At 39.0% G+C, this 26,244-nt stretch overlaps 1 protein-coding gene across 10 annotated transcripts in view; it reads right to left on the bottom strand.

Annotated features, from left to right (window-relative positions):
- NUMB (NUMB endocytic adaptor protein) overlaps positions 1-26,244 on the bottom strand; it is a 92,270-nt gene that overhangs the window by 2,394 nt on the left and 63,632 nt on the right. For 4 of the 10 annotated variants that reach the window (XM_054275009.1, XM_054275010.1, XM_054275011.1 and 1 more), the window contains 7 exons: positions 20,441-20,515; positions 15,213-15,290; positions 9,768-9,842; positions 7,766-7,906; positions 6,133-6,334; positions 3,677-3,979; positions 1,514-1,663 (listed from right to left, as the gene is read on the bottom strand). In XM_054275009.1, coding sequence (XP_054130984.1) covers positions 1,514-1,663; positions 3,677-3,979; positions 6,133-6,334; positions 7,766-7,906; positions 9,768-9,842; positions 15,213-15,290; positions 20,441-20,515 — 1,024 coding nt within the window. Of the gene's footprint in view, positions 1-536; positions 681-1,513; positions 1,664-3,676; positions 3,980-6,132; positions 6,335-7,765; positions 7,907-9,767; positions 9,843-15,212; positions 15,291-20,440; positions 20,516-26,244 lie in introns of all 10 variants that reach the window. The other 6 variants (XM_054275019.1, XM_054275013.1, XM_054275015.1 and 3 more) reach the window with 6 other exon arrangements.

Raw genomic sequence — 26,244 nt, 5'->3', positions numbered from 1 at the left:
TCACTAGCCAAGTTTCTCTCGTGGAGTGGCGCTTACACCATGACATGAAGTAACTCAGACTGCAGCCTTCTAGCCTATGTGCCCACATGGGTGACTATTTCACCTTACACAGTGCAGACAAGGCCTGGAGGAACCCACTAAACTTACTAAACAGAAGAAATGAACCTCTAAGCTTTTAAGCAACACACTTAATCCCTCCTTATGTACATTAGTGAAAAGAACACACAAAATTTTTTTGGATACACACAGACTCTTTCCCTTTTATACACACAAATTTGCATACAACTTCATTACTTCCTTTTTAAGCACTGATTTTATAAAATGCTGCCAAAATAAGAATCAGTCCAGGTTACAGACCTAGCACCAGCAAATTCATCGCTTCCCTCCATCCACTCGCGCAAAACGCTACTACTTCCAGCTTTTGTTCCTGTTCCTTCCACTTGCCATTAAGGGGCACTGACAATTGTCTCAGGGGCTCAATTATGCTTTTGATCCAAGTTCTTATAGCAGAGCACCGGATCTACTTCCACTCTTACCAGCGACCACGGCTGCAGCTCCAGTATTAGCAGCAGGAGCATGAGCCCAAGGATTGGTTTCACGAACTGGCATAGCTGTGGACACTACAGCAGCTTGGGATGGTTTAGCAGCAAGCACACAGAAGGCAGAGGCAGTGCCATTAACTAAAATGGGAGCAGACAACATCAGTGCGATTAATTCATGCAAGGCATGCACGTGACTGGAGTATTAGTGGGCTGGGTCATACCTATCCACATACAACACTTTTAGACACTTCCACATGACAGGAGTTCGGGTAATTAGCCAAACTGGACTGACAGCCAATACAGAGAGTAAATCTCATTTCACCAAGCCAACACTTGTTAAAAGAATCATGGGATGGTGGATTTTGATGTCCGTTAGGAGGCCTTGAGTTCTGATGACTGACTGAAGTTAAATTTGTTGTTCCTATAAGGAAGAGATATGGCTCACCAGTAGTTATTGTACAGTTAATTTTAGATTAAAAAGAACAACACTTTGTAGATACAAAGTAACAATAACTACATTTAACATGGAGAGGTTCTTTTTTCACACAACTTCTATAAAAGCATAGCAGTGAAATGAATACCAATGGCTGCTATGAGTTCTACAGCTGGTATTTTTCCACAACTTATCTAAGAATTTGTGTAAAAAACAGTAATTGTGGTAGCACAAAATCCCTTCCCTTGCGAGATTTGGTTCCTGTGACACACTCCTATGCAGTTCAGGAGGCAGAATGATAAAATAGCCATTACCTCAAAGCCAGTTCCTTTTAGAGGCAACTATCGTGTGGTAGGTGCATGAACTTATTGTTAAAAATAAAACCACAGAAAAATTAAACAGACAAGATGAATAAAGCAGGATGCATTCACCCAAAATACTGGTAACAGGACTTGCACAAGAAATTAAGACCATGTGTTACTAGAAAGCAACATTATGTGCATTCAAGCCTCATCCAGCATCCAAAGAAATCACAAACCTTGAAAGGCAGGAGACTGTGGTGCAACTACTGTCACTGGTTTTGTCATGGGGGCCGAAGAGAAAGGATCTTCTGATGGTGTGCTGAAAGCACTGGTGATCTGAGAGCACAGGGCACTAATGCTGTCTGTTTCCCCTTCTACCTCTGGGACTAAAATGTAAACAGAATTCATTAAATTGAAAGTTTAAAGGATACAGAAACAATTTACAACTACCAATGTGAAATTGAAATATAATTAGTTCCCTTATGTCCTACATGTTCTTGCTACTGATTTGCATGACAGCTTTTTTTTTTTACATTAGTGTTGAAGATCTGGCCTGAAATAGAACACCACATTAATGTATTTTGTGATTAAGTCAAGAGGGCAAGGAGATCACTGTTCCAGATTTAAAGGATGCTGGCATCAGAAAATAAAAAGGGTTTTCTACAGTTTAAGTAGACATCTAAATCTTTCAGTATTAAAGTGCTAAACTTCTCAAAGGTTTGGCTCTAAGATTTGGCATTCTGTGAAATGAAAATACTTATGACAGATTCAAGTGTTCCAACAACATACTTGTACAGTAACTACAGTAACTTTAAATGTACTGACAGTAATGCACAGCAGCAAGTTCAGTCTAGAGTCAGTGCTGGTTGTTCCAGTTCAGTGGTAGCTGAAATCCCCAGTTCCTGTGCTAGAATCATAAAAGCAAAAGCTGAATGCTCCGATAAAATGGATGCTCAGTTTTAAACGAAGCATCAGTATCATGTGGATAATGCAACATCTGGAGTAAAGCTGCCAGCTTACCAGATGTTCTCATTATTACTAATGGCAGTGTTTTCCAAAAGTACCAATCATCAGTCTGTCATTGCACAGAACTGACATGAGCAGGCATAATCAAGCACAAAATAGTGTAAGAAACATAAAATGTCTGCACACAACATGCACCAGATCTAAAATTCAAGGGGAGGCATGCCCAAAAATTGATTCTTTGAGGGATATTCCAACACAGTGCATGCAGTGGGACAGTAAGCAGCACTGGCAGTGGTATATATGGGAACATGCATCAGAAATGTTCTGAATCATGAAAAATTGGGATTGTGGTGTGTGCTCAGTGACTGTCACTACTGAGGAGTGCACTATTGCTGTAAAACTGATTGCTCAGTGCTGGTCTTAAAGCACAGGTCACTAAACAAGGATTATGAAAGAAGTCAGACTAAGGATTTTTGTTGGGTTTGTCTTTGCCACAGTAACTTTTACTTCAAAGCTTAGAACCCTAAAACCAACCCTGTTGCCAGCTGAGAGTACAGCTGGCCTAAAGGATAACACCTAGCTAAGGGAACTCAAGGACATTATGCAACATAAAGAGCACCCCAGGAGTTTATGTTAGGATGACTTTTAGAAAACCCCACTATCATCATGTGAAAACTGTACCACGTAACACTGATACAGCCAGCTGTACCACCTAAACAGGTAGATTCTCTTAATGAAATGTGAAGAGCAATTTCACTGCTCTCAAAAAGAATTCAGACAGACAGAAGGACAGACTACAGAAGAGCATCACATGATCCCAAGACAAGTGGTTAAGGCCTTGAAGGGATTTGTGTCTCAGGATGCCCTGACAGTAAGTGGAAGAACTGGTTCAGTGACTCAAAGGGAAGAGCCAAACCTACTAATTCACCAACACCCATTTCTGGAACACCTCAAGCTGTGCTCCAATACTTCAGATAGCAATTAGAACTGTTTTCTGCATGTGAACCCCACATTTGAAATCCTTGCCTATTCCCAAAGCAGAAATTTTCTGACATGGTGATGTTCATTCATGATAAATGATCAACATGAGGCAGTAAGAAGGATTTACCAGAAAATAAGGAGTTACTTGAAACCACAGAGAAAGGAAAGAAAAGAAGAAAGGAAAGGAAGGAAAGGAGGGAAGGAAGGAAGGGAGGGAGGCAGGAAGGCAGGCAGGCAGGCAGGAAGGAAGGCAGGAAGGAAGGAAGGCAGGAAGGCAGGAAGGAAGGCAGGCAGGAAGGCAGGCAGGAAGGCAGGCAGGAAGGCAGGAAGGAAGGCAGGAAGGAAGGCAGGAAGGAAGGCAGGAAGGAAGGAAGGCAGGAGGGAAGGAAGGCAGGAGGGAAGGAAGGAGAGACGATTTAAGGCAATGTTTCACTGGAACCATTTAGTTTTACCTGAGTTTTTCATGGGGAAATCAGTCTTCCTTTGCACTGTTGAAGGCAGCTCATTTATCCGCAAAGACAACTGGCGTTTAAAAGGAGACATCTTTTGGCTCAGGGCGGGGAAGCCCCGGAAAGAGCCTTGCCTGGCAAGCTGCTCGATGGGGGCGTGCCGCCGCGGGATCGCGTGGGGGTTGCTCGTTTCTTTATCCACAGAGGCGGCGACTTCAGCAGTAGGAGAGGTCGGTGAGCCAGAAGAGGGGGCAGTATTGTTTGGTGCAGCACCTGGTGCTACTGTTTTCACTTCTGTTTCAACTGCTGGAGGAAACAGGGTGAAGTTAGAAGAGTAAAGCAAAGTACTGTTCAGCTGCCTACCTGTATTCCCATTTGTTTTGAAAAGAGAAATTGCAGGAATTTGCATAACTAGCACTCTTGCAAATGAGTTTCTAATAGCACAGCAGAAACACAATTTCTGTATACCTCCATTGTCTTCACCACATCACCTGACACATATCAAAGCCCCACAGCTTTCTAAGGCAAGCCACTCCCTAGAAAGTATGGCCTTACATCTGTATTCTTTCTAGCTGCTCCTGAGATCCCAGCTCCAGAAATACTTGTAATTCACTTATGGTTAAGACTGAAAAATATACTGTGTATTTGAGAGCTTTACTTGGTCTCATACAGAACCATGGACAAAATATTACCACCAACTGTATTAAGTGAGCAGCACAACTTAGCAGCAGCAGGGAACAGAAGGCAGCTCCAGGACCCTCTTTTAAAAACCACCCTCCCAGCCCTGCAGAATTAGCAGCAGCAGCCAGACACACTGCACAAGCTTTAGCAGGCCAAAGGTAGCAGCAGCAATTAACAGGCCAGGCTGCAGCTCTCAGCTCCTCCAGGAAATACATCACAGGTAGAGGGGAATGTGCTGCAAGGCAGATTCAGCCTCTGAGCTGACAGGCCTTGCTAACACCAAACATATTTGCAAGGAGTTCCTGTGTCACTCCTGTACTGAATTTAGCTGCAATGCTACTACTCAATCATGAGTTAGTTGCAGTGGAAGATCCTCCAACTTAAAGTCAGCTGCTTCATTTTGCAGGGCTTTGCACAGCACCACAATGCTCCTGTCAGACAGGCCTAATGGCAGAAATGTAGGATTAAGATTTGTTTAAATCATGACACTTATGGTGAGAATTGCAATGGGGAGATTTTTCCACCTCTAGGAAAACTCTTTCTCACTCATAAATGAATTGGCTTTGGGGGCAATAAACACAGTTCCATCAACACAGAAGGACAATATCCTGGTATGAGCTCTATTTTACCTATACTGTTTTCCAAATATTTTAGAAAAAGCAATGACTTTTTTTTTGACACATCAGCAGAATAACTAAAAGTCTGGTAAAGAGAGGAGTCAGACTAGAGATTTCTGAGGAGCTGGAATGGTAGGAGGAACTAATTATGTTGTCTTGTAAGCTTCAGTACCCATGAGTTGCAGCTGCTCATTCAAGTGAAACTTTTCTAATCAGTCTTTCTTGGAAAGGATTTCACACACCTTCACTGAGTCAAGACTTTGACTCATGCCCTCAAGTAACAAAGGCCTTGTGTTTAAGCTTCATTTAGCACATTCTGAAACTAACGTATGGAAACAAGCAGATGGATGATGAAAACAAAGATTAAAGTTTTACAATCAAGAGGCAGCATAAAACTTGCTGTGAAATCCTCTGAAACAAAAGTCTGACTTCACTGTGAAGCAGGTTATAAACAGTATTTATAATACTTTATTTTTTGTTAGCTGTAGAACTCCAGGCTTTGTAATAAAACTTGAGTAAGAAGTTCTACTTTCACCTAATTTCAGAACACTTTATCTCCTCTCAAATCAGTTAGTCACTAATTTTGAATGTAATTAATAGTCCAACACCTGTGTGTTTTATGGGGAGGGAGTGGACATTCTGGATTTTTTTGGGAAGCACTCTGTAATTGATCTGTTCTTCCTTCATGCAGTACAGCTGTATACATACACTCTGTAACCTACCTTAAAAATCAAGATAAAAATACATTATTTTGTAAGAAAAATGCATATCATTTTCGGTTAATTTACCACAAGGACTAAACTGCATAAATGATTACTTTCTGTCTGGCAAGCTTGTTGTATTTTTTAAACAATTTTCTAATAAGGACTTTTAGTCTGGTACCTACCATGTTCTCTGCCATAAAGCAGCCTGACAAAACAAAGCAGAAGCAGCTTTCACATATGAAGCCACCTGCACCTTTTCTAGAAGACGTGGGAAAATACTGAGTGAATCTGGGAACATTTTCCATCTTGTGAGCTGACAACGGTCTGGGAATATGATTAGAACATATTAAGGTTCAAGAGAGGGAATGCTGTAAGGACATTGCTCAGCTTCAATCCTCGCAGAGCCTCAGTGCTGGCTCTGCTCACTGCAGATGATTGCTTAAATTGCGTCCCGTACCTTTAGCATCCGGCATCTGTCTCATAATTTCCTCTCTCTCTGCTTGTTCAGTAGCTGTAGTGACCCTGAATGACCCCTCTCTAGTGAATGTGGTTCTGCTGGCATCAAAGGTGGCAGTCACTCCACACTCCTTCTCTCGCTTCTGCTTTCGCTCCAGGCACGCTGCAAATGCACAGCCCACGGCGTGACTCAACCTTTCCCCCTGCACAAGACAGCATTGCATCACAGTGACTGAACAGAAACACATGTGCTTCAAGCATCACAAACTGAAACCTGCCTTTACAGAACAAATTAATTAAGGCATTAAAGAAAACTATTTTAATTGTATTTCAGCCTTAAACCTGGCACACAAAGACTCCCAGCTACTAATGCACAAGCCATGCTCAAGAAGGCCACCCAGGAATGAATGAGATTGTTGCACGATCTGTTTAGTTCAACTGCTACTAAGATGCCAGTGCAATAATGTGCCTGCACCTATCCCTTGCCTCTAGATACATCTGTGCACACAGAAACTCTCATGAAGCTATCTTAAGGTGTAAGTCCTAAAGCACAGGTAAGTGCTATTCTTGGAGAAAGTTTACAGAGGGCTCAGGGTGACTCTACTCTTGCACTTGTGAAAGTTAAAAGTACAGTGGCGACTACTCACACCTCTTAATGGTCCTGACCAAGTGCACATGTGAGATTTAGGAGTGCCTAATGAAAAGCACTTCCATTATTCACCAGGTCAAAAGAATCCACTATCCAATAACTGTAAAAAGGAAATTCAAGTCTGAGGAAGTCCAGCAACCCAGCTGATACAGCTGCCACAGTTGAATCAGAGGCACTATTGCTACCAGTAGCTCAACTCATCTGTCATCATCAGTAAGTGAACTGACCTGTCATTCACAGATGAAAACAGAAATGTTCCAGCTCTAATATAAATTTTACTGGGAATTTCTAACTTCATTGTCTAAAGAAAAATGATAAATTATCAAGCACCATTGCTCTGAACATGCAGCTCAGGGGACTTCACAGAGCGAATTTGCATGAGGTTTCAAGCACTTTGTACAACATAGGCAGGATTCAACAAACAGCAGAGAGAAGAAAAATCAGGGAGTTAAATAACTTATCTAAATCTACACAGCAAGAAACTGATCTAAAACCTACTCAAAATATTGTTGTCACTCAGAGGGAAATAGAATGCTAATTTAATTCAGTTTAGCTTCATCTCTTAACATTCAGATGACTTTTCATTCAAGATAACACTCATGTACAAGACACTGCATTCACAACCAGTCTGTATTTACTCACTATGATTTTATCCTGGAAAAAACTGTCATTGCTGTTTCAGTTTTTGGCTGTAAACATTTTCAAATGAGAAAATTTTCTGTCTATTCTTAGAAGAGTAGTTCCCTTCTGCTGGAGATTATCTGAGGCAGACTGCACTCCTTTGACACACAGGCTGAGCAGCATTTCTCTCCATAAGATGACACATATTTCAGATGCAGGGAATTAGAATTAAAATAATTTACAAGGACTAAGTATATCTCAGTTGGAATCACAACATACTGCACTATCCCAGGTAGTCACATTTCCTGCCCTTTATTTCTAGCTAAGAGCTGGGAGAGCTGCCCACAGACCATCCTGAACTCACCGTGTCCTTCACAGCCATAAAGCAGTGGCAGATCCAGCGCCTCGTTGTGCCATCCCGGCAGATGTACGAGAACGCCCGGTCAAAGTTCCTGTCTGGTGCGCAGAAAGAAACCTTCTCTATCGTCTGATCAACTATAAGATCCTAGAGGGAAAAAGTCCCCCCCAAAATACAAGAAATGTGAGGAAATACAGCACCAAACACTTGAACTCAAGTCATTGTCAGGTGTAACGGTGCAAAAATGAGTTATACTAAAAAGGGGATAACCTGATGAGGCTGTAATTATTTGTCATCAGTTGTCATTCAAAATCTGTTCCCAGTACAAAACAAAAAAAAACAAAAAGAAGAGATGACATTCTCCACCATACATCTTTGGGACCCAGTGAATTTCTTATGAGCTCTCTGCTAGACTATGGAGGCACATGTAATTTTATTTTCACAGCAGCTCCATAGTCTTGCAACCAGAAAGTCTTTACTGTCATTAAAACACAATGCTGAAAGCTGGGGGAGAGGTCTGCAAGAGTGAAAAGTCTTGCAGCTGCTACACAAAGAGTAAAACTCCCTCCCAGTCAGCTAAGCAGGGATGCTAGAGAAAGCACCAGCAGCACTGGTAGCACCAAATGCTCCCTATTTATTTAATCCCATAGATGGGAGAAGTGTTTCTAAAAAGGAGACAGTACAGTCAAAGATTATGACATCCTCATCAAAAATTAGGTTTCTAGTATCTTTTTCCAAATTATTTCATTTGCTTGGTGACTAGTATTTGGCACCTCTGCTGATGTATTCAACCACCAGGAGGCAACAGTTTATTTTCTTTTTAAATCCTATACTTTTAATTACCTCCAGAGTCTGCACAACTTATTAAAAATCAATTTGAAAATATTACATATATGCAGCAACATTTCTAAAAATAATACATGTATTATTACTTTTACATGAGGCAATCAGTAGACTGAATTCTTTCATATCAGTATGTTTCTATTAGAAAGTGAATTCTTGAGAGGCAGCAACTTTAGCTCTGATGAGCCATACCACTGCAGCAGCCCTGGAGAGTCTAACCACAAGCAGATATCTGACAGGCAGTTGTGCTCCAGAGGGATATGAATTACATCTGTTTGTCAGTGTTGGCTTGGAGAAATCATCTTTTAGGTTGACCAAAGTGTCAATTAATATGAACATAAAACAAACTATTTCACACAGACAAGAGTTAAAACTGTTCCCGCGGCCATGTCATCTTTTAAAATTCTAGTGCACTTGTAAGCTTAAAGCTCTTATTTCTAATTGTCTACATCTATATAAAACCAAGAATCATTTGCTCTTACTTGGACACATGAGTCTTGGTGGTACACCACGTGCTAATTCATAATAAAAATTGTAATTTTACAATAAAAATGTAAAAGAATCTAGAATAATGCCACAAATATATTAGTTTTCCATTTCAGAGCAAAATTTTTGATATTAAAGATTATTAAATTTGATATATGCAGTTACTATTTAGTTTGAGTCTGAAGCTACAATCTCCCTATTTAATTTACTCTCTTCATTGCATTTTTGGAAGCTCTTGTTCATTCAGATCCATTCTAGGATTTGGATGCACTGAAAATTATATTGCTTGAAACATATATGAGAATTTGCTTATGCATTACTATTGCAACCTTTTGCACTGGTGCAGAAAGAAGTTCAGGGACTCTTCAAGTTCACTGCCAACAGAAGTCATCAGGAAAACCAATGCTTGTTGCAGTAGATGCAACAAAAAATATTTCAAGCTTGTGCTACACCTGCCGCATTTTACAAAATGAGTCTTGAGAGTACTGTGGAATTAACTGGGAAAAAACTTAGCAGGTGTACATATGTTTACAAAACAAGAAATTATTAAACTAAACCACACACTTCAGTCTTCCTTTCAAATACCAACATTTGCAGTAACAAAGATTGCTATCCATTTAAAGATATAGCACATACATTATTATAGAGAGATTTAAACTTTTGCCCAGGGAAATCTAACCTTTGTTTTCTCATCTACAACTCGGAGTCCATCCGCTGAAACCCACAGGACTGCTTTGACGGCTTTCTTCCCAGACTTTCAAGAAAAGAAGAAAAAAAAAAAAGGGAAAGAAAACAAAACAAAACAGTTTTATGCCAACAGCCAATTGCCTCCCGCTTCCCCTCTTCAAGAACTATAACATTAAGTGTAGATGAAGTCCATGGTCAGTAGGGTGCCCAAAGCTCAATCCAAGTTGCAAAACATTAAGAGAACCAAGCCAAAGCCAGTATTTCAGAAACAGCACGTCGTGGGGATGGGGAGAGGGCACAGGACAGGTGAGGCAGAAGTAAGGTGTACATCCACTGACAGTAAAGTATTCAAGACTGACCAAGTGGGTGAAGAATTCCACTAGAGTCAGAAGACACTCATTCATAAGGAGTTACACCACAGGTAGCTTCTTCAGCACAAGTTTAAATATAGGAAAATTCTTACCTGATATTTCCACCAGCCCTACCCTCTGCCCCAATAGTCCCATGGCAGAATCATGGCATCACCTTAAACCAGTGTTAAAAGCACCCTAAAATCATCAGTTACTGTGTAGCTTATTAAGCTTATAAGCTTAATGCTAAGATCAATCACCCAAATATGTTTCATTAATTTATTAAGACCTAAATGTCTTATCTTGGGAGAGAGGTATAAAAATAGGATTTCTTAACCCTTGGGTGTGTATCTGGAAAAGCAGTGGTGCGTGGCAGGCGGGCGCAGCGGAGAGCGGTCTGGCTCCTATCCAAAACCTGACTGTGGGAACTTTCAGCTGCTGCAAGCTGAGGCTGAGTAAAAGTGGGAAACACAGGAAGGCTTCAGGACCCATTTAAACTACAGATTCTTTCCAGGCTGTTTACTTTTCAAGGGAAAGTTACAGAAAACAGTAAAAACACAATATTCTTCTGAAGCTAATTCGTTGAAAAGAAAATAGGTCAACGTAATTTTACTGGCTGTTACAGGGAACTACTGCTAGAAAACTAATACAGTTTCTTTTAGCCTGTAACTTTAATTCACAATCCCCCTATTTTAGCCAGTTATTAAAATACTCTCTTTATGTGTTTTGAAGCACTGGGTTTACACAGTTTGTGGTTACTAATGGCACCCACCAGAAAACCACTGCAGGGAGTGAAGAAAGGAACGGCGGGGAGGGGAAATATAAAAGGATTTTAGCTAGTGGCTTAAAACTAGAATTGAAACTATTTTATAATTTTTTAATAGTTTATTGCAGATGCGAATACTTTATATTCTTACAGCAAGTAATGGAACAAGAATACATTCTGGCATAAGCTACTGCATGTTCCAAGTCTGCAATACCAATTTTAACACTGTAAGAATGAAATATCTTGGAGTGAAAACGCTCCAATTATATCACATTGGTTTCATTCTCAGAGAAAGCAGCAAGTGTGAACAAAAAGGTGCTGGCAGAACTTCTGTTTGTTTTTTGGGGAGGAACTATCTGTCCCAATTTCGGAAGCAGCAATGACATCCTGAGCATTTTCAAAAAGCTTGGTAGGAACAGAGAATGGCACTGACTTGCACAGAGGAACATTTAAAGAAAAAAAGAGAGAAAATAAGCACAGCATGAAAGCAAGCTACAGAGAATTGCTTGCAGAAGCGAGTTTCTAAATGACCATCCAACTTGTTGGATACCCCAGAGAATGTTTAATTTAGATTCTGGAATGCCTAACAGAAAGAGTGCAATTCATAACAGAAGATACACTTAAATTTACCATCATATGTGTTAGAAAATATTGCAGCATATAAAAGGCACTTCTAATATTTTGTTTTTAGAGGCAGTATCAATACCCACAAAATATAGTCTGTCTTTTCAATGCTCAGCTAGCTTCCACAGCCTGAAAGTCCCTATTAATTCCAAAACAAATGGTCTGTCTCCTCGAACTGTTTTAAAAAGAGTATTGGTTGTTTGTAAGCCATAAGTCTTAAAAACCTTTATTTCAAGCAAATACAAACAATGAAGAGAGGATAATGCCTGCAGGTAACTGCTTTGTTTAGACTGCCATCATTAGATTAAGAGATACACATCTTTCCCCAGCAAACAATAAAAACCTTGTCCCTACATAAACTGTGGACAATTCCTGAAGTTTGTATTAAAGCCAAGTTTAACTGAGCTGGGTACTTCATAAAGCAATGCTGATCTTCAGCAGAGCTACTCCTCACTTGCTATTTTACCAAATGAGGATTTAGGAATAGTTAACACATGAAATTCATGTTTCTCAGAATAAAATGAGAAGGCTGAAGAGCTTCCTACACTCTCTTTTCCCACTGAAACATTAGGTTCCACATGCAAGATAACCAAAGAGTTTTCTCTTTTTCTTAGTGTAGCAAACTCACTTTAATCTCCCAATTCCTTCTTCTATATTTATGGTGGATGCAGTGCTTTGAAAGGGCTTATCCTTAGAGTCTACACCCCAAACCCACTGCTACTACTGCTGGACAATGAATGATTTTTACATTTTCTGAATTCTCAGCTTATCTGTGCCTACCAGTGATGTATGAAGGAACATACTCCTCCAATCCAGTTCCTATTGGACATACAAATCAAAGTACTACTCCATTCTGGGCGGGATATGCCAAGTAAACAGTGATTACAGAGCAGATAGGAGCACTGCTCTATTGGCACATACTGGACAAAGATCAGAGCAGCTGCAAGACACTGCATGGGAAGTGAACTCTAACACAGGATCACAGCTTGTGTAACAAATCCTGGGAGGTACAGGCAACTCCAAACAGAACGGTTTAAAGCAAGTGGCCAATATCCACTGGAACAGAACGCTCTGAAATGTTGCTACCAAGGGACTCATCTAGACATCCAGATCTGTAACTTGTCTTTATATTTTACAGCTTTTAGATGACAGCCCTGCCTGAGGAGAGCCACATGTGGCATCGACTCCTGGGAGCCTGATTTGCCAGTGCTGAGTCAGCACTCCTAGAAACCTCCCGGCTCAGCCCTTCTGGGAAGGTCAGTTATCTGCTCCAGCACAAGAGTCATTATCTGCAGTCATTTCAGAGTCCTCAGAGGTCTCCAGGAGGGCAGGTGGGCACTTATCCTTACACACAACGAGGCTGGAGAACAAAGCAGGTCCATGGCAGGCCAGGCATGACAGAAACCCCACTGACAAACTGGCAGTGCCCTAGAGGTGGGCATCAACCCAGCAAAAACTAGCCACTTTGATACCTTGCTCTATCCTAAGGTGGAAAACAAAGTATTAAGGATGCCAGAACAGAAGTTGCCCAATAACACATTGTTAAAATACTTTACCTTTGTTTCTAATTTTTCTGCCTATTATATTTTATCCTATCCTGGGACTTGGACACGGCTCTAAGATATATCTGGAGCCTGAGGTATAGATAAAGAAAAATCTTCATTTGAGACTCTGTATAAAACATTGTGTGATGAGACATACACACGCTCCGTGGAGGCAAAACATGACAAAGATCATCAATACTCATTTACAACAGAAAAGTTTGAGTTTTAAAAGGAGCTGCCTAAAAAGGCAGCTTATTTGATAAGCACAAAAGCCTATCCTGGAGCTATCAACAGACATCTCATTTTTATTTAAAATTTTAAAAAAGCATTTTCAATACTAACCACTTGAATATTTCCAGAAACAAATCCATCGTATTTACATCTTACAAGGAGAAAAATATGGACAGGGAAAGTGGCAGACATGTCTAGACTGACTTTCTGAAAGCTGCTGGTGTGTTTTAAATAGCTCGGCAGTTTGGAATATTATATTAATCCCAATGCAAGGCACTTGGGGAGAAATTATAGATGAGACAGCCAAAAGATATTAGAGTTATTAGTATTTCTCAATTATTAATAAGAGAACAGCTGTCCCTTTTTCTGCAGATTTCCCTAGATGTAGGCTCCTGTTGTAGGCCAAAGCTGTAATAAAGGCACTGCCACACTGCTACTGTGGGGATATCTAAACACTATGGATTTAAGTGCTAATTAATGAAATTCACAGGCTGAAGTAGAAGTAGGTCCTTCTTTGTCAAAATATTATAATACAAGAGAAAAGAAATTTAAAATGCTGTGGTGAAGTACCAGACGCAATTAAATATCAACCAAGATGTAATAGGGAAGATGGCATTTTTAATAATTTAAAAAGTCAAAGAAAGATTTTTACCTAAGTGCTATGCAAATACTTTTCCTTTTACATCTTTGCTTTCTTATGTACCCTAATCTAAGTTAGTACCAACAAGCAGAGAGAAAACTAACATATCTGATCAGGTTGAGGTGGGGGCTTTGTGTTTGTTTCCAATTTAGCACTTTGGGTTTGGTCTTTCTAGATTCCAGCTCTAGGATTTGATTTGCACACAGGACTGTTCTCATTAACCTGACAGATCTGCCATCTTCTGTATTTTAGCCCCTCACCACCACCACTACACTTTAGATGTGTGCTCTTCTACATCACAGGAAGACACCAGAACTGGAGAAACAGATGTCCCTGTGTGACATCTATCACTATCTGAGTGAATGGTGAAAAAGGATCAGCTGAAAAAACCTTACTTACTCCCCAAGTAAAGCCCAAACCAATTCACAACCGGAGAATAATCTGCTTCAAAAGACTTCAGCATGTATTTGAACATTACAAACCTGTTCATTTCTATTTAAGCAAAGTTTCATTTTATCAAGATACTTCAGAAGCCATTATCTTAGATTAACTTCATATGAAAGCTGGATTAAAAGATTTCACAGGAATTTTAAAAACAGAGGTAGGAAACAGATGAGAGGTAAAAGAGAGTGTGATCTTTCTGCCTTGCAGAAATGTAGGCAGTGGGAACAAAACCACCCAGCCACCAGCGCAGCACATTCTGCATAAGGACAGAGCTGCTTCCCCCTTCTTATCTAAGACACTGTCCTTGTGAAAACAAGAGCAATGACAGAAACTGGAGATTGAGCTGAAATTAGGAAAACATAGTAAGTGAACGCCTGATCTCATCTTCATATGCCTTTGAATTGGGACTGTGCTCAAAAAAGGAAGGTTTAAGAGATGGCACACTGCTTTCTCCCAGTGCTAACATTTGGGTATCAACTCATGCTGCCAGGCAGCTGGGCATGAGGCACTTAAACAGCACAGGCCTCAACTGTTCTGTAGGTATTTGCCCAAGTGAGGTAGGTTGGCACAAGTTTAAGGGTTAAAATTTTAATTTTTTTTTTCAGGAATGCCAAATCACTTCAGAACACTGGATTTCTGATACAGTCCACACATATCTAAGTTTCTGTTTCAGATTACTTTTGAAACCACATTCTTTGATAAAAATATTTCCAAGCCTGTTTTAGAAGCAAATATTCTGAAATGGATTAACGCACTCTCAACACCCTGATTTTATGGCAGTGCTATACCAGGGATGTAACTCCTTATAGTGCAAGCACAAACAAGGCATTAAACTTACTTTTCCAAAGAAGCCTTTGAAGAACTTCCTTTCCTGGAGGAACAGGGGGGACAAGTCGAGCGCTATTACTGTAGGTAGCTAAAATGTCCCAGGGTTTCAAACCAACAAGCACACACAAGAATAGGGTTTGGAGGGAAAGGAAGGGGTTTTAAGAGTTATCCATGAGAAGGTGCGACAGGCAAATGTGAAAATAATCCTATGAAAATGCAGATCAAAGGGCACACACACAATTCTAACAAGCTACTGCCCTGAAATTGGTGGAAAGAAGAAAACCTCAGCCCCAATTTCATGCAAAGTGGTTACTTTGTTTTCACTCTCCCTTGTTTAGTCCCTTTTGGTTAGGTTATAAACCAAACTTGGCAGCAGACATGGTGGTTAAACAAGTAAAATACTGCACAGGCTCTTGTGAAATGCAAGGTTCTAACTCCAGAATTGCAGGCTAATTTGCTCTGTATTGATCACTCTTCCCCAAAGCTAATGTTCTGTATGTTGGAGAAGCATGTATGGCTGATATAAAGCAGGGGTAAGTACTGCTGCATTTTATTCCATTTGTTTATTGCTCTGGCTTACATGCTACTCTTATGCTTCACATCTTATGCAGTCTTCTCTGAAAAGCAAGGAATTTCATTTCTTGTGGTAGAACTCAAACACAAATGAGACCTCTTTCTCTAAAGCCTTCCAAGGCTTTATGCAATAGTTATACAAATACTAGTTATTCATTCTACAACTCTGAATTGATAGGTTGAGCAGCCTTTAAAACCAGCTCAGGCAGGCAGAGACAGTTAGGCAAGTGCAAAGATACCAAAGGCTGAACTACAATTTCCTAAATTTCTTCAGGAAAGCAATTATACCGATTGCCCAATTCACATTAAGAAAAAGCCAGCACACAATTTTAAGCGTATTTGCATGCAGTTTAGTTTACTAGCTTTATTTTGTTACCAGACCGTGGAAAGTAAACTACATGAGAGGACACTTCACCAGGCCTGCTGCTCTGTGAGCACAGCCACATGCTGCTCTGCGTGAGGGAAGCCAGTGTGAAGCACAGAGCTGCTCCTGCTGTCTTTCCAGATTACTTCCCTTGTAAGAAAGCTCTGGTATAGCAGTAATGAGGAGGAGGTGGAGAATTGCAGAAGAGACAGGGAGTGTCTCTGTGACAGCCCCTGACCTCACGTTTACACTGTGCAATTCCAACCTGTTCATCACTGATACTGCTATATTAAAGTATTGCCACAAATACCCTGAGGCAGTGTCGGAAGAATTGATTGATAAACAAGGTTATATTTAACTCAAAGCTATGGTTCTGATGCAAGGCAACAACTGCCAGGAAACACCAAGTTAAGGAGGGAGTGTCCATCTCAGCTTTGCATTTCCTGGCCCTGCTGGTGTGTCCCTCTCTGCCCCATGTCCTTCCGCAGAACGTTTTACCAAGTATCTGGGACATACTTACATCAACTCAGACACTGTATAAAGAACATCTCCAAGCTCAGTCAGCTGAAAAGCTTAAGCACTTTTGGAGGCAGGAACAGTTATGTATTTGGACAGGATATGGTGAACACTAGGAGGGGAACTAATGGATTAATCACAATGCAGTGCGCATAATGAGAAGGGGTTGGATGCTGCTGCCAAGTTGAGCGATGACTATTGCATTACACTAAATAACAGCTTTTTAAAGACAGCAAAAGCTAAAGAGATTCACCAGAAGCTACCTCATTTTTAGGTGATGGTTAATTTTGCTCTCAGAAAAAAGCTTGTTAAACAAGATTATTTTTTTAAATAAACTAGACAAGGTTAATGGAAAAGGCATCATGCAAAATGGATTTTAAACAACACTAAGTTAATGTAGTTTAGAGGTAACTAATGCATTTTTTAAAATATTAAATTATGTCTCTTTACCTGCTAAAACAAGAACATATATTAAAACAAATGCATAATTTAAAACAAAAAGTGGCAAGTTAGAAACCAATACTACAAGCTAAAGCTGATTTAAAATCAAAATATGACATGAGAGAGTACACTTTTGTCGTTGATGATGTTCCCACACCTGAGTCAAATATACTTAACAAGGCCCTTAAAGCTGCTTTCCAGTTAGCACTAAATATTTTAAATTCAGTTAAATGGTTCTGAAGAAACCATTTAGAGCTTCATGTCCGTCTACAAGAATCTAATCAGATATTAAATGTATACAAAGCTAGCAACGTATCTCTACTAAGGGAACAACGTAAACTACATTGGTAATACTCTACTAAGGAAAAATACAAGTTCTGTTGATAATATAAACCCATGTTAATAATAAACTAATAGCTAAATATGAGGGGTTTTTAATCTGTTAATGAGACTGTGATGCCATTTCATCAGACAGAAAGTTACAATATTGTTAGTGTGCAGTTTCAGAGCTATAAAACTATAACAACAGAGTACAGTGTGGATGAGGGATTCTTGAGCTAAAAGTGGCTTCTTGTACTCCGTTGTTAATTAAGCAATGTCTGAATAAAATGATCACCATCACTTGTTTTCAAGTTCTGCAAGATGCAGCGCTCAAAAACAATTACACCCATTAAAGGAGCAGGTAATAAAAAAATCCCTGAAAGGTTATTTCCCACAATAAAGAGACAAAGATACTTGTTTGCATCTTTCAAAAAGTAAAGCAGTAATTAAACTATTCCTAAAGTCAAGATTAACACTGTTCTATATTCTTCTTAGCAAATCCCACAAAATCTTTTAAAACCCAGTAGTCAGTCCTACAAAGGAATAGTCTTCAGTTCCCCAAATAAATTGCCAACTGTTGTACAGCAAGAATTAAGAGGTGAAAATATATCTATTAGAATAAGAAAAGACAGACAGAACTTAATTTTTGGAAGCCACAGGATACAAATATTTCAACAATTCTAATTTTTATTGACTGGATTTATAAAACCTACACCTTACATGCAGAGAATAAAGTTTAAAATAGCCCACATACACTTCAATGTCATTTAACCACATTAAAAGTGAAGTCCAATTTCCCTAAGCCAGTCTTTCAGTTTGAGCACTGCAGCTCAAACTTGTAATTCTCTCAAAACCAAGAGAAAGCCCATCAAAATAACTAAATAATGTGAAAGCAAGGGACTACCAGAAGAACAAACTGTTTAATCATCGCATTCCTCACATGCTGAGATATCACCCAGTGTTTGGCTTCTGCTAAATGAAGAGTGTCTTGTACAGAACAGAGCTTCCAGTAATGGTGATGTCCTAAAGAAATGCCCGTGGTTTCAAACCCACATACTGGGGGTGAGGGGCAGGGCTTGAATTGCAGTGAGCAGCTCCAAATGGACCTTGCATCTGATAGAGTCTAGCAACTAAAGCACACGAAGTAATTTTGGTAATCTGAATCTTCCTCTTGGGGCACAAAGAGAATTTCACCTTCACTTCTCAACTTCCAACACTGACAAAGCAGACAAATAGCAATTTTAAGAGATGCACATTTGCATTTGGTGTACACATAGATATCAAACAGCAGAAGAAATCAAAACTATCTGAAGAAAAATGTTAATTTAAGAAAATGGATAAATTCATGCCATCCACAATTTGGCATAATGACATAACATGAATTAAGGAAATCTAATTATTTACTTTCAGAAAATGCTGACTTACTGTAAAAGTTAGATATCCAAGTCTGATGTTTGAATCAGTAATTCATGTGATCAAAAATCACAGTCCTAGAAATCCAGATTACAGAAGAAACTGGGTGCTATGTTTTTAGTGTGTCTCATTAATTATAAGCTTAGCTACACTTAGCTGACTCGTGTAAGATTTTTATAAACTAGAGAACAGCTACTTCACAGCATAGCTCCCCAGGGAAGAGAATGAGAGAAGTAGCACAAAGTAGATACTGCAGTGCTATTTGGTGTGCTAACAGAAAGTATTCTGAGAAAATCAGAAAAAAATCAGAGACAAAAACGGATGCAATTGATTATGCGGTCAGTACTTGCACTTTTAGGTACGTAAACTAAATCCACAGAACAAAGAAACTCATTTATATTTTGTGTGGCCCTTTTTAATAAAAATCAATCACTAATCACTGCAGACTGAATGGGAACAGATGGGATGCAGCTTGAACAGTTTACTATACATTAGCTGAGAAAGAAAAGAATGAAAAGACTTGATTTTAATCAGAGCATTAAACCAATTCACAAACTTTATAGCACAACAGAAGGCAGAAAAGACAACTATAATGCTCTGCTGTGCGCTAGAAAGAAGGGAAAAAACAGGTTGAGATGGAAACCGTTTGAGCTCTCAGACTTGATGAGGAAAGGGATGTCCAGTGGCACATATTTTAAACCAGTAGAAGGGTTTGATGGACTTGTTTGATGGATTTTGTTGAGCTTCAAGAATACAAGAGTTTCTTCCACTACATGCATACTGAAGAATGTATGTAGATAAAACATATAAGAGCAGTAATGACAGGGACTGCAGTTCTCTATCTCTATTAAAAATTCCATTTTTTCATGTCCTTTCTCCTGTGCTTTTCAATGATGTTAAAGCCTCAGTTCCTTGACAGACTGATCACTGCCTTTCTGGAGTTTGCTATTTCCACAGGATTCTGTGATATTATTACTGCAGGAAAGAGATGACAAGACCTCTTCAAATGAGCCACAGAAATACAAAGAGCTTTGAACGAGTGCCATTTACAGGAGCAAACGTTCACAGAAGCCAAACTAAGAGCAGCCCACTTCATGACATGTCAGAATTAGGCAGCCTTCAGGCCACTTTCAGCAGATGCAAGCCGGATTATTTCATGCATGACTACAATGCTGCAGTGCATTAGGAAAAAAAGCATCCTAAAACAAGTAATATTTTGTATAATAATGGTGAATTAAGTCACTATTAAAGTGGCAGGCAACAGAGGGAAAGAGAGAGAGGGGGAGAAGAAAAGAGAGAGAGGGAGAAGCTGTTAAAAAACAATGGCTGAAGTCCCATGTGGGTACCAACTTAGCCTGAAAGGTCACAGAGAATTTTTACACATTTGTTTTGCAAATAGTTTCTGCAAGTAGAAACAACAGTTGTAACTCTCCCTCTCATCATCAGATTAGCACGTCCCCCCAAGAGCAGCAGTGCTCTCAAACCGGCCAACTGTTCTCCTAACATGGGTCAAAAGTTCAGTCTTTAACTGGAGCACTGCTCCAAACAGACCTCTTCCAGTAACACTTACAGCCCCAAAGCCAACGTTCCCATTAAACAAATATACATACAGATTTCAGCCTCTTCACAGCATCTTCACAGATATGCATTCCTCTGGATTCATCCACTTCCACGTGGCCCAAGTACTGCAGGAAAGAGTATGGGGAGAAAAGGTTAATAGCAGCTCCTTAAACTCCTGGGAGTTTGATGAATCCAAGATCTGAATTCATCTCAGTATAGCTGATGCAACAGACATTGCAATAGACCAGCACTTTGCCAGTCTTCTTTTAAACCTGCATTTGGGGATTTGACTGTGTATATCTATGGGGGCACCAGCATCAGCAGAAAAACATAATACAACTAGAAATTTGGAGGAAAAGACAGACTTTCCTTACTCAGGGGAAAATACGTAATTGGAAAGTATTGAAAACTGTGCTTTCCTGCTTATTCATCATCACCTTTAGTCATTTTTTTTACTAGCATAGCATGAAAACCTTACACCAATATCAAGACAATGGTGAATAATTAATTTTTAATAATGATAAATATATTTATTATTGAAAACCAAATTACACTACACCGTAAGATGACCAAATATTTTTGCATGGTAATATCCAAATAAGAGAAATTTTCCCACCCCTTTTTCAAAACTGTAAACCAAAACTGTTTCTCTTCATTTCAACAACAGGTTGTTATGTGGACACTGAGACATTCATTGCTCTTACAAAGAGGGGTTAAAAAAAATAAATCTGTTTTCCACAGATTCATCTTACCAAGCACTACTTAAACCCCCTAGCAACACAACAGTGAATAGAAAAGTCAAGCTTCAAAGTCTTTGAATTTATAACCTAGAATAATATTAGTCTATAGAGAAACCAGTTGCAAGAAATATATGTCAAAAATGTAGTGTTCAGGGTACCATGGATAATTTGACACTCAAACTTTTAGCTTTAATTTTTCCAAATTCCCTGCTTTATCCAATCATAGGATTTTTTTTTTTAATAGTGAAAGAAAGTGTTCTCTCAGAAAAATCCATATTCTTATTTGAAGTACTTAACTCTTGAATAAAATCAGAGAAACTATGAAAACCTTTCTGAAGTTTTGTAGTGAGAGCTGTAGGTGAAAGAAACTTGCCATTGTAAGAGTTGTATGCAATTCAGCGTTTAGATTCTAGGCTAGCTAGAGAGCGAATAAGTGGTTTTAAAATATGATACAAGAATCAATGCTTGTGTCACAATGCAGTAGTAAACACAAGTTTAATAACCTTTTAAGAAGTTGCACTTTATAACAGACTATTCTGTCATGAGTTATTTGAAATCTCCTAGATTTTCTTTCATGAATTAGGATACTAGACTTTGACAAAAAACCATTTCACAGTACCATACTGAAGCACCCTCAGATTCAGAGATTCAACTATATGGAAAAAATCAAGATTGTTTCAAAGATTTAAGAGAAACTGGAAAGTTGAGGTTTTTTCATGCAAGGCAAGATGCTCCATAAGAGGAAGCTCTATATACCATTAAACTGCTGAAAGATTTACAATATCTTAAGTGACAGAGAGCTTTAGCATTAAATCTCACTATGTGGCATTTTTTTAAACAGAGTTAAATGTGGATTGAACAATTTGGGAAGAATTTCATTTAAATCAGCCCTCACAGCTGGAGAACAGCTTGAAAAATAAATTGCACTGAAATTAGAAGGTAAATAAAAGATCTGACTCTTTAGAGCTTTTTCAAAATGAGCTCTGTGAGTCTGAAGCCTTATAATTGAATGATGGAGCTGCCAAAACAGCAACTGTACTCCCTCAGTTGAGCTTGCTGAACACTTGCGCAAGATCTTCATTTCTCCAGAGCACGACACAGAACATTTTAATCCTAAAAATACACAAACAGTAACAACTAAAGATGCAATTACTGTGTGTCTGGAAGTACATATGTACATCATCAGCTACGCGGTTGTGCCATGACTTCTCTGGGAGAAGTTCCAGATGCAGAAATTCTGTTATACATTTGTCATGAGAAAGTTTTGAGTTTAGCAACTTCTCTTTAAGAAGAGAGTGATATAGACAGGAGCAAGCCTGAAGTCTGTACTGGACAGAAAAAAAAATATGTGTAAGGAACAAACCATCTAGTTTGCATGACCATTTGTATCATCCATATAGAGGGCAACTTTCAGATTTCCTGACCTATCTGCACATCTCATTTACTTCAGTGTAGCCAGAATGTTTCCAACTGAAGATTCAAACCATTCAGCCCCTGTTCTTGGCAACCTGCCTTTTGCTTGGAAAAGGGAGAAATGGAACAGGGTAAATATTGCCTCATGTCACACTGCAAAACAGACAACCACTCTCCCCTGTGCTGCCAAACCTCTATTCAAGTCCCATGTTCCAACTTCCAGCAATCAGTCATGCCACTGCTGCTGGAGACAGCAAGTTTAGCTGCAGTTTTCAATACCGCTTCCACTCCTGTGAATGGAGACATTATTACACATATCAAGTGCATCTATCCACACCAAAGGGGTATAATCCACAGACCTCATTGAGCATCAATCAATTCTGAATTTTAAAATAAATTACACTCTCACACAATACTTCTTTATGATATAAAGGACAAAAGGTACTTTGTTTGCATTTACATGTTACACTTCTAGCTCTTCATACAAAGAGAAAATAAAACTTGTTCTTGCCATTGCAGAAGCCAGTTCTGCAGAAGCCAAAAGCTCATCATTAGCACTGGTGCTGAACATCTTACAGCAATTTCAAAATTCTTCTTGCTTTGGTTTCTAACTTTTCTGGGATGGAGTGGTGGTGTGTTAATTGCTTACACGTGCCAATATACTTTTCTTTCCTGTAAAAATAAATTTTAATTCTATAACCAGAACACTGTGGTCCTCTTCATAGCCAAATGCCCCTTAAGCAGCAGGTCCCCTTCCAAGTCTTCAAGCTTCTTTCATCAGTCTAAGAGTAGATATACACAGCTGCTGTATTTTACCAGTGCTGCAATGTTTATCTGGTTTTTAATGGACTGTAATTGAAGACAAAAATATTTCCTCAAGAAGACTGGCAAGAGACTGTCAAAACTGAAACCTCTTCTAAAGTTTATATTTTAAACAGAAGTGCTAAATTGTAAATCTATCTCAACTTAGCCTTAAACTTGAAATATTAGCTCAACTTACTAATGCAGCAGCATTTTATGAGTGACATTTCAAAATTTAATAAAGGAAATGCAGCTACTAGTTAGAGCCAGAAATGAAAGTTAAATACCAGAATTCAGGACTATCAGAAAAATAAACTATTGTTAAACTCTGTTGTTACATCACTAGAAAAGGATTACATGGAAAGCACTTTAAAGCAGATACACAAATCCCACACTTCTATACACAACCTTTCTGGATCTTTGAAAGGAACTTCCCTTTCAAACTAAAGGAGACGAAACATACTGTTGAAGTGCCTGGGCATCAACTGTCCTATATAAGTAAAATCTCATGCAAATCCATGACAGCACATTATCACAAAGGATAACGTGCACACTCAAGGACTGGGACACGTAAGTGCTGGGTACACAGAAATCCACAGAACTGCCCAAGCCATACTGTGGTGGATGATGACTTTGAAAACAGTAAGGAAAGGAGTACCTCTGACATATTTGCAAAGAGCATTTCTTGTGACAGGGATTGTAGCATTCCTGGAGAAAGTGAGTACTTTTCCATCAGGAAAATGCACATAGCAGGAATGCAGTATTAATATTGAATGTACTCCTACTTAATTTCCATAGCAACCAGTGAATGATAGGCATGACATCAGCAGTTCTTGGACATAAGTTGTTCTGTAAGAGATTTAATCGTTATACCAGAAATTACCCACCAGTGCTTTTACAGAAAGCTAAAATCCATGTGGGCAGAGCCCACATACAGAGTAACATAACATAAAAGCTCTAATCCAAATAAAATACTTTCAGAGGCTGTTGGAGAAAAGTCCTTAATGCAAACATTATTAAATAGAAGCACTGCTTATATTAACATTTTTAGCAATAAGAAGATGAGATTATGGTACAGCAAATAAAGAGAAACAAAAAAAATTTCCCTCTTCATCACTGATTTTCATGTTCTCTTTCACTGAAGATGCTGTTTGGTACCAATCTCAAACCAAACATAAAGCAATTGACACAGAAACAAGTTAAACTGGCACACAGCAAAGTATGCTTAGAATTTGAAAAGTGCTTGAGAAAATGTATTCTTTTTCAACATTTTAAACTTTTCCCAACTTCATCTAAAACCAACCACTCAAGTTACCATATCAAGTGTTTCTGGTGAAGTTTTCCTACTGTCTTCTCACAATACATGCTATTGAAATTGCTCCTACGAAAACATCAAGGGCTGATACACCAGGTCAGAAATAAAACACCATCTGTGTCCTAGTACAAGCAATACTGCCCTGATCTTCTTTGTTTTCATTTCTCTCGAATACTGGCTGACTCAGTTCTCAAAATTTCAAAGTTCAACAATAACAGCTGGCAAAAAGATCCTTCACCAGAGCTCCTTCAACCTGGACAACTCAAGCCAATTCTGTTTGCTCAAGTCTGGTAATATGCTTTTACAGTTTCTATTTGAAACAGACTCAGCTACACAAATAATTGAAGTTCCCTCTGTATCAGCAGATGTTCACATGCACTGTTTTATTTGCAGTAACAGATTAGGTTCTTTGGATTACATTTGAAACTAGATGGACACAGGAAATGAGCTTACTTGAAGTCTTGGCCAAGGTGTCCTGTGCTAGGAAACAAGCTGCCATAAAGAGAAGCACACCAGCATTTCTTGGTATTTTTCCTAGAGGCAATGACATTCCTCTTTCTTCCTCTGTGAAAGTTCTGGTGTACTATTTGCAACAGTAAGACTGACTACTTGACATCTGCATGTGCAGATATGCTTCTAGAATTGGCATTGCTCAAGAACTAAAGCCTGAGCACCAAAGTTTCAGAATGAAATGCTGTCTTGCAAGCAGACATAAGCTTAAATCCAGAAATCCTGGATACATCTTAAAGCTGAGCTACTTTTCCACTGACTTCTAAGATTTACATTCCAATGTTCAATATTTTATTTCTCTCCTCTCACACCCATGCTCCTGCTTTCTAAATTTATTGGTTTGAAAAAAAAGTTTGCTCAGACAAAACTGTAGAAGCACAAACAGAAACGCTATGATTAAGCATCAACAAAGTTTAATTTTGCTTAGTCAAAGCAATAGGTTAGTTAGGATGCTACACACATCGCCAGAAATCAAAATGTCTCACCAACCTGTTAAATTCCCCAAAACAGGGAACTGTAGCAGCTATGACTGCTAAATGTCTCTGAATAATGAGGATCAAAAGAATCTAAAGCAGTACCTATACCAGTAGTTCTCTCTATTTTTTACATCACACCCACCTAAGAGCCACACTGAGCATTTCACGTACTGGTTCTCACATGATGTTTATCATTGCCAACAGAAAAAACATTGTGAGTCAGGAATATTGAAGATGCAATAAAGAAGCTCAATACAGGATATACAAATGCTATATTCTTAATTTTCTTATAAATCCCTAAAATGAGGCAGAGAGGGAACTCAGAAGGTTATGTAGGACAGCACTTGCTTCAGGGCAGGATCTACTTCCACATCTACATCAGAGAAGTCAGCCTTGAAGTATTATGACATTTCTGTAACTGGAGATCAGAAGGCTGGACCTTCTACCCTGTAGTTTGCATGTCTCACTTTAGAAAGGGATATTATTTTGCTGAGTTGTTATTGCAAATGCATATCCTAAATTTCCCTTCACGCAGCTAAACACACTATTTCTCCTAGTCCCTCACAGCTTCACATATGTACTATCAGACTTTGGTCTTC

This window comes from Melozone crissalis, unplaced genomic scaffold (genome assembly GCF_028551555.1).
Source record: "Melozone crissalis strain CALT ecotype California unplaced genomic scaffold, PUWL_Pcris_2 ptg000018l_1, whole genome shotgun sequence".
NCBI classification, from domain to species: domain Eukaryota; kingdom Metazoa; phylum Chordata; class Aves; order Passeriformes; family Passerellidae; genus Melozone; species Melozone crissalis.
This window is presented reverse-complemented; position numbering and strand designations above follow the sequence as displayed.